Raw genomic sequence first — 9,419 nt, forward strand, 5'->3', positions numbered from 1 at the left:
CATCCGCGAGGCCTTCGAGGAGGCGGGCGTGCTGCTGCTGCGGCCCCGGGACGCCCTGCCCGGACGCGCGCTCCCGCAGCCGCCGGACCTGGACGCCTGGCGCGACCGCGTCCGCTGCGACCCGCGCCACTTCCTGAGCCTGTGTGCGCACCTCGACTGCACGCCCGACATCTGGGCGCTGCACGACTGGGGCGGCTGGCTCACGCCGTTCACGCGCCCGGGCAGCCGCCGCTTCAACACGGCCTTCTTCCTGTGCTGCCTGCGGGAGCCGCCGCCGGTCCGCCCGGACTTGACCGAGGTGGTGAGCCACCAGGTACGGCCTGCGGGGCCGGCGTGGGCACCCACAGGAACTGGAGAATCAGGGCCCCCGCTAGCAGCCCGGGCCCATCTGGAACCTCCCTGTAAGCCAGCACAGAGGCTGATTACGGGTCTTCCTCCGTCTGTGATGGGGTGACACCGTGCACCTGACCTACCTAACCTCTTAGCCTGACCTACCTTAAACGTTTTCGAAACGCTTCCATTAGCCTACAGTTGGGCAGAATCATCTAACACAAAGCCCGTTTTATAACAAAGCGTTGAGTATCATGTAATTCATTGAATAGTGAAAGCGGGCAACAGAAAGGTTGTGTGGGTGAGTGCAAGGGTATCTGATGTTTGCCTTCGGGATCACACAACTCGCTTGGGAGCTTGCTCATTGCCGCTGCCAGGTACTCCTCTCAACTCCGAAGCCAGGACCTTGGTGATGTAAGGACGCAGGTCTGATCCGGCCTTCCCCACCGGGCCTTCCCAGCCATCCTGGAGCTGGTCGCGGTACACCACCGTGGTGGAAATGCGCCTGGAGGCAGCCGGTCGCTAACAGGGGGGCGGTCCCCCCCGGGCGGGGCGGGCCCCCCCCCCCCCCCCCCCCCCCCCCCCCCCCCCCCGCCGGCCGCCTGTCGGATCCAGCCTCCCCTGTACTTAAAGGGGAAGGCGCCGGCTTCTCCTGAAAGGCGCACCTTGAGGAAGGACAACTCCTGCAACGCCCAATCGGGAGAGGCCGGCTGATACCATTGACCTTTCTAGAGGTGGGCCTAGTCACGCCCCACGTGGGGTGTCCTGGGCCCACTCCGATTGGTCAATACTCCAAATGTCGTGATTGGCTCCCACAACTGCCAGTATTGATGGGGGGTAGGGATTGGCTCACTGTACACCTGTCATCATTTCCTGTAACGCCCCCTCCCAAAGGCATAAAAGGCCTTGGCCTGCCTTTGTTCCGGGCTCTCTCCACGTGGCCAGCAGGTTGGGTTTAGACTGTGAGCAGGAGCTTAAGCTTGTAATAAAGGCCCTTTGCTTTTGCAGGCGTGACTCCGTCTCCCTAGCAGTCTCTGGCCTTTGTTTTGGGGTGATTTTACAAACTTGGGTACAACAGTGAGGCTCCTCTGCTTTCCCCAGCTTCGTAGCCCCAAGGCCTTGATGCTGCCTCTCCGGCAGGTTCCCCCAGGAGAGCCCTCGGGACATCCCAGGAGTTGTACCTTGTCGTTCGGGCACTGGGCTCCTTCCCTGCGCTAACTCATTTCCTGCCCGCTTCATTTCCTGCAGTTTTAATTATGTCTTCGGAGAACATTATATGATTTCAGTCATATTTATTGAGACATCTTCTATGGCCACAAATATGGTTTATCTTGGTGAATGTTCCTTTTGCACCTAAAAAGAATAATGTAATCGTGCTTGATGGAGAGTTTGGAAAAATGGCAATTAGGTTAAATTTGTTGGTAGTGTCTTTCCGCTCTTCCATAGTGCTTTCTTGTTCCATCAGACTGACGGGAATGCTGAAAGGTTTTTTTTTCAGATTTGTTTTTTGTTGTTTGTTGTTTTTTGTTTTTACGTAATCTCTACACCCAACAGGGCGCTCCTACTCACAACCCGAGACCAAGAGTTGCGTGTTCCATGGACTGAACCAACCAGGTGCATTCCAGGAATGCTGACATTTTTAATGAGTAATTGTGGATTTGTCCTTTTCTCTTTTAGTTCTACCAGGTTTTGCTTCATGTATTTTGAAGCTTCCTTGTAAGGTGCTGCATGGACATAGACGACTGTTAAAGCTTGATGGATTGATTCTTTGACAGTTATGAAATAACCTTTGGGGCACCAGGATGGCTCAGTAGGTTAGGCATCTGACTTCGGGTCAGGTCACGATATTGTGGTTTGTGAGTTCGAGCCCTGCATTGGGCTCTGTGCTGACAGCTCAGAGCCTGGAGCCTGCTTCGTATTGTGTGTGTATGTGTGTGTGTCTCTCTCTGCCCCTCCCCTGCTCACACTCTCTCTCTCTCAAAAATAAATAAACATTTAAAAAATTTTAGTAAAAAATAAAGTATGTTTCTTGTAGGCACCACATAGTCTTGCTTTTTTTTTTTTTTTTTTTTTTACCAATAGGACAAAATCTGCCTTTTAGCTAGAGTGCTTAGATCATTTATATTTATATATGTTATCCATTTAAATATTTACATTTAACTTGAATCTACCATCTTTTAGTTTGTTATCTGTCCTGTCTATTCTTTGCACTGTTTTTCTTTTCCTAACTTCATTTGTATTATTTCAGAATTTTAAGGACTGTTTTATCTTCATTATTGACTTATTAATTATACTTCTTTGTGGTTACTCTAGAGTTTGCAACACATAGCTTTCATCATGTATCATGTTAGAACCTTACAACAATATACCTGCATTTCTCCCCTCATGTCCAATAGCTATTGTTGTCATACGTTTGCCTTTTATTGTTATTATGAACTCTATAATGCATTGATTAATTTGTCCTAAACAGTCAATCTTTGAAAGACTGCAACAATGAGTCAAAACTGTCTTTTATGCTTACCTGCCTATTTACCATCATTACTACTCTCCATCCCTTTGTGCAGATCCAAATCTACAACTGGTTTCTTTCGGCCCAAAGAACAACCTCTAATATGTGTTATAGTCAGGTCTTCTGACAATGAATCTTGTAAATTTTGTTTATCTGAAAAATACTGTATTTGGCTGCCATTTGTTTCAAAGATATTTTGGTTGGGTATTGAATTCCAGGTTAACAGATTTTTTTTCCCTGTCAGTCCTTAACGATATTGCTTTGGTATTTTCTGGTTTATATAACTTCTGATGAGAAATCTTCTTTTAACTCTTTGGTCCTCTGTGCCTAATGTGTTTTGTTTTGTGTTTGTGGCTACTTTAAATATTTCCTCTTAGTCACTGGTGTTCATCAATTTGATTATAATGTGCATGGTTTTCTTTTTGTTACTTGTTTCTTCAGATATTTTTCACCTCTTCCTCTTTTCTGAGACTCCGATTACATTTATGTTGGACTACTTGAGATGTAACTGATAACTTGTTGATTTTGTTTCAAGTGTTTTATCTCTGTGCTTCATCTTGAATAGATTTTACTGCTTCGTTTTCAAGTTCTTTTTCTCTTATGTAGCATCTAACTGGTTGTAAATACCATCCTGTGTGTTTTTCATTTCAGATATTTTTCATTTCTAGATGTTCCATTTTAGTTCTTTTTAAAAATATTTTCTATTTCTCTTATCCTGTTCATATTTTCCTTTATGTCTTTGAGTCAATGGAACATATTTATACAGTGGTTTAATGTCCTTTTCTACTAATTCCATCATCTCTATAGTTTCCATGGACCAAGTTGTCTTCTAGTTAAGGGTCACATTTTCCTGCTTTCCTGTCATGAGTCTTGCAGTTTTTTATTGGATGTTGGATATTGTGATTTTTAGTTGAGTGCTGGATTTTGTCATGTTCCTTTAAAGATTGTTGAACTTTTCCTGGCAGGAAGTTAAGTTATTGCAAAATAACTTGATCCTCTTTTTTTTTTTTTAGTTTCTGTATTTGTTTTAAGAAGATGTGGAGAGAGAGCGAATCCCAGGCGGTCTCTGTGCTGTCGGTGGGAAGAACCCAATGTGGGGCTCGAATTCATGAACCATGAGATCATGACCTGAGCCAAAATCAAGAGCTGGACACTTAACCAACTGAGCCAACCCAGGCATCTCTTATTTTTAAAAGTGGTTTTAGAGTAGTTCTATGATAGCCTTTATTCTAGGGCTGATTTAACTACACTTCTAATGTGACCCTTATATTCAACCAGGTCTCTCTGCTGTGGTTGGAGGAAATTTTTCCTGGTCCTTGGTGAGTCCTGGAAATTATTGGTTTAAAGCCCCCACGTAATTGTTCTTTTTTAGAAAGCATGTTTTCCAATGTCATGTGGTTTCATCTTATGCTTGCATAGATTAGTGTTTCGCAAAGACTAAGGGCATCCTATACAGATTTTGGGAGTTCTACTCTACATAGATCACTCCTCTCGGGTACCGTGTCTTCCATACTATACCCTGTGTGGGCCTTTCCAAACTCTGTTCTCTGTCTCCTCAGTAAGTCAGTGAGAATGGCATAGATTAGGTTCTCTTTCCTTGTGCTGTGGTCTGCCGCTTACCTTTAGGCAGAAAACCTTGGCAATGGTAGAGTTCACCTCATTTGTTTTTCTTGTCTTATAAATTATAATTCTGCATTTTTCAATGTCCAAAAATGGTAGGTTAATAGATTTTGTTCGCTCCTCTATTGTTTACATCATGTTGGAGAAAGGTAATTCTAGCACTCATGACTGGAAGAGGAGATTTTTTTTTTAATTTTAGAAGGAGGGAGGGAGAGAGAGAAAGAGCAAGAGAGTGAGTGAGCACACGAGCTGGGGAGAGGGGCAGAGGGAAAGAGAGACTCTTAAGCAGGATCTATGCTCAATGCAGAGCCTGATGCAGAGCTCAATCATATGACCCTGCGATCATAACCTGAGCCAAAATCAAGAGTCAGATGTTCAATCGACTGATATACCCAGGCACCCCTAGAAGAGATTTCAATAAGCAGTTCTTAACCTAGTCTAGGCTACTGATTCTCAAAAGGGGATGATTCACCCACCCACCCCTGGATACATTTGGTAATGTCTTGAGACTAATTTGGGTACTTCTACTGGCCTCTACTGGGTAGAGCTCAAGGATGCCTCTAACCATCCTTCAGCGCACAAGACAGTCCCCCACAACAAATAATTATCTAGCCGAAAGTGTCAAAGGTTTTTCTCAGCACTGCTGAAGTAAGTACAAGTAGCAAGTAACCAATAAATGATGCGCTCTCTTAACCTATGGTCTGGCCTAACCTGAACAGGTTGAATTTAGTGGGGTGTACGTATTGTTTAGCCCTTCATTGGATTGTAATCACTGAACTTACATGGAATTGACAAAACAGAGTTCTATGTAAATAACTTACAGGTTGGGTGGTCCTTTGAGGCCCCACCATTGTTTTGCAAAATGTAGTCTTGGCAGTTCAAAAATCACCCCAGGTGCTTCTTATAAACATAGATTGTTTGGTCCCATAGATTAACCATATCCAGGTTCCTCAGGGGAAGTTTGGGCACATACAGTCTTGTACACTTTTGGCCTATAGTTATCCATGGCAGAAGTCAATGTCAACTCCCTAGATTGGGGCTTGGGAATCAGTTTCCATCAGTGTAAATGGATATTTAGTCAATCAGTTAAAAAAAAAAAAAGACCCCTTTGGTGTTATTTCATATGCACTGAATCAGCCCCTTTTTATCTAAATGTGTATGGAAGTAAGGCTTGGGAAGGAGGAAGAGTCACGGCAGTCAGGCCACTTCAGTTAAATGGGCAAATGCCTTGTTTGATATTCTGCTATTATTATTAGTTTTTAATTTTATTTATTCATTTTGAGAGGGAGAGAGAGAATCCCAAGCAGGCTCTGCCCACTCAGCGCAGAGCCCAACATGGGGCTCGATCCCACTGACTATGAGATCATGACCTGAGCCAAAATCAAGAGTCAGGTGCTCCACTGACTGGGCCTTATTACATTCCTGGAACAATAGGCTGAGTGATGTCTCTTGACCTTCCTGAAAGCTCCTATTGCTCCTCTTTACTCCCATAGTAACATGTGAACTTGTCATGCAACTTTCTGATGGCGGAGGGCCCCATAGGGCCCGAGAGCGCTTTGGCTTGCTCACCACGGCTCCAGGGCCTGCCCAAGGCACCCATTCGTGGGCAGAATGAACGGGCACTGAATTCTCAATCTTCTAGCGTAAGTTAACACTGGGCAGGCTTCTTTCCCCCCCGGGAGTAACCAGAACCAGCTTGCCTTCTTGCAGCTTTTGCCTTCTATGTTGAAAAACCCCACGCCCCCAGGTCAACCCTTGGTGATCTATCCTAGTTGATTTATTGGTCCTCAGGCTGAGCGTCCCATTAACAAAACTCTTGTGGGTGGGGGGTAAGGGCGGGTCAGCCCATATTTCATGAACCAAATCTTTTCATGTTGTCTTAGAGGATTCTAGCAAGGCACATTAATAAATTAATTGTACAACGTCAGTTCGATCTGGGTACCAAGCTCTGATTTCGGATCTTCCATTGCCTCTGGAATAAACCTTAATCCCGACCGTTATCTTCCACAGTGGTTATCTCCATCAGAGGCAACTGAGAGTTTCATATCGAAAAAAATTTGGTTGGCACCCCCGCAGTTCTATGAAATAAGGAGGCTTGGAAACTTTGCCTCTTTCTCTGACCTGCACAAATTTTGTGTGGATGGTGCGTTGGAAGGGATGGAAAGATGGCTGCCAATCACATTTCTAACTGCTGATGGGATGCTCCAGCTTTTACCAGGTAAGTCAGTGAAGGACAGTGCTGCTCCTCCTCCTCCCCCTCCCCCTCCCCTTCCCCCTCCCCTTCCTCCTCCCCCTCCTCCTTCTTCTTCTTTTTTATTTATTTTTGAGAGAGAGAGAATACAAGTTGGGGAGGAGCAGAGAGAGAGAAGAGACAGAATTCCAAGTAGGCTCCACACGATCAGTACAGAGCCCGATGCGGGGCTCAAACCCATGAACAGTGAGATCATAACCTGAGCCGAAATCCAGAGTTGGGTGCTTAACCAAAGCCACCCAGGCGCCCAGCACCTTGGTATTCACATTTAATGCACCAGGCTGTCTGGAAGTATTGCAGAACTCAGAGACATGAATTACCATCTGTTTTACCCAATACAGCAGTTTATTAAGTAAGGTCCAAGTCTCTAAAATATCCATGCTGGGTTTTTTAAATTTATTTTTAATGTTTTATTTATTTTTGAGACAGAGAGAGCATGAGAGAGGGAGGGACAGAGAGAAAGGGAGACACAGAATCTGAAGCAGGCTCCAGGCTTTGAGCTGTCAGCACAGAGCCCAACGCAAGGCTCGAACCCACGAACGTGAGATCAGGACCTGAGCCGAAGTTGGACACTTAACCAACTGGGCCACCCAGGCACCCCTCCGTGGTGTTTATTATATAACCAAAAGTTCTGAGCAAGTCACTTTGGAGACGCACATACGTTTATTTAAGTATGTTTCCTAGATGTTGAAAACACTCTTCCTCGTATATTATCTCACTCTTTTACATTCTAATTTTAAATTATGAGAATGAGTTATGAAGTTGAAAACTTTTGTTTTCAACTACACTCTGTTAAGAACTTGAATTATGAGAAATTGTCAACTTATTTGAATTATGGAGTTTGCTGGCAATCAATTGTTGTTGGGTAAGTGCTAGGTGGGGGTTTTCTGGCAGTTTATTTTATTTTTAAAATGTTTATTTTTTTGAGAGCGAGAGAGAGACAGAACATGAGTGGGGGAGGGATAGAGAGAGAGGGAGACACACAATGGGAAGCAGGCTGTCAGCACAGAGCCCAACACAGGGCTCGAACCCATGAATGGTGAGATCATGACCTGAGACGAAGTCGGACACTTAACCGACTGAGCCACTCAGGTGCCATGGTTTTATGTCAGTTTATTTATTTATTTATTTATTTTAAGATTCATATTACCAGGCTATGAAAAGCGCAGTGGTTAGGAAATTGTCTGCTATGGGCAAGGGGGTGAAGGCAAGCATACCAGTGGCTTTAAAAAAATTTTTTTTACATTTATTTATTTTTGAGAGACAGAGAGACAGAGCACAAGTGAGGGAGGGGCACAGAGTAAATGAGACACTGAATCCGCAGCAGGCTTCCAGGCTCCAAGCTGTCAGCACAGAGCCTGATGTGGGGCTCGAACTCACAAACTGTGAGATCATGACCTGAGCTGAAGTCAGACGCTCAACCAACTGAGCCCCCCAGGCGCCCCTTATGTCAGTTTAGAGTGGGGCTTTGTGACCTGCCCGTGGCTGCTTGTCTTCATTCTCACAATAGCCGTAACACTTGTTAGTCATCCTACAGTGGGACAGCTTAGCAGTTTTGATGTATAAATGGTCATTTCTCTAATTTCACCTTAAAATTAAATTTATTTAAAATTATTAGAACAGCCCACATTGAAACTCAAAAATATATGGATATCAAGGCCAATATTAATACCAACTAGGATAAAGAGAGTCATGAGTTAGCCTAAAAGTTATAACTTGTGATGAAAAATACCAGTCGTAAATATTTATGTGCCCAGAGAAAATTCTTGACTGGGGAATGGGGGGATGGAGGTGTGGGTATTAGAAACACAAGAAAGAAATTGAAGTAGACTCATAAAATTAGAATTACTTAAGACCTGTCTCAGTTCCAAACACATGACATGGATAAATACCAATGTGCATGTCGCTAATATATTGGAGTGTTTTATAAAATCACACTTTGTGGAATTAAAATGCTATTTTTCAGGAGATGAGCTGTACTTAGAAGATTCAGACTTTGTAGAAAATGTTATGTCCACTGAAAAAAAGACTGAAGACATCATGAAGGAAGGCAAGACATTTCACCGAGTCGTGTTACACGGCCGCCACGCGTATAGCGTCCACGTGACTGTCCAGTCAAAGTATAAACACGCTTATCCTAAGACCTATGTTCTGCGTCAGAGCCGTTTATAGAGGGCGGCCTGCTGGTAAGCTGGCTTGCTTGAGGCTGTCCTGCCGGACACCGGAGGCTGACTGGACTTGCTTGGAGCAACCTTTGTACAGTCTGGTTCCAATATTAGTCTAGGCTAATATAGCACAATACACACCTCAAGTGTATCACAGTGGTCTCTTGCTTATTTCATTCTTCAAACCTTATGATATCACACAAATATAACTAAGTATCAATGATCTTTTTCCCAGAATGAGGGGAGAAAAAATCTCACAAGGGTTTCCTCTTCTGAATTACTATTTTATTTATTTACTTTTGAGAGAGAACAAACAGGGGAGGAGTAGAGAGAGAATCCCAAGCAGGATCCAAGCTGTCATCACAGAGCCTGACTCGGAGCTCGAACTCACGAACCAATGAGATCATGACCTGAGCCGAAATCAAGATACGTAACCGCCCCATCCACTTCTGTATTATTTTATTATCAAAAGTTTAAATCAGATGTCTTACTGCCATTGTCTTTTAACTGTCCGCTGCATTAGCAGTTTCCTTGATGTGTGTAC

At 44.3% G+C, this 9,419-nt stretch overlaps 1 protein-coding gene across 1 annotated transcript; it reads left to right on the plus strand.

The window, feature by feature from the left end:
* Position 1: 1 nt before the first annotated feature.
* Positions 2 to 9,026, plus strand: NUDT19 (nudix hydrolase 19; the record flags this gene model as incomplete). Its single annotated transcript, XM_029924257.1, has 3 exons — positions 2 to 313; positions 6,470 to 6,677; positions 8,677 to 9,026. Coding segments are annotated over 3 exons (726 nt in total), but the record flags the coding sequence as incomplete, so codon positions are not given.
* Positions 9,027 to 9,419: the final 393 nt, after the last annotated feature.

This window comes from Suricata suricatta, chromosome 16, assembly GCF_006229205.1.
Source record: "Suricata suricatta isolate VVHF042 chromosome 16, meerkat_22Aug2017_6uvM2_HiC, whole genome shotgun sequence".
Lineage (NCBI taxonomy): Eukaryota > Metazoa > Chordata > Mammalia > Carnivora > Herpestidae > Suricata > Suricata suricatta.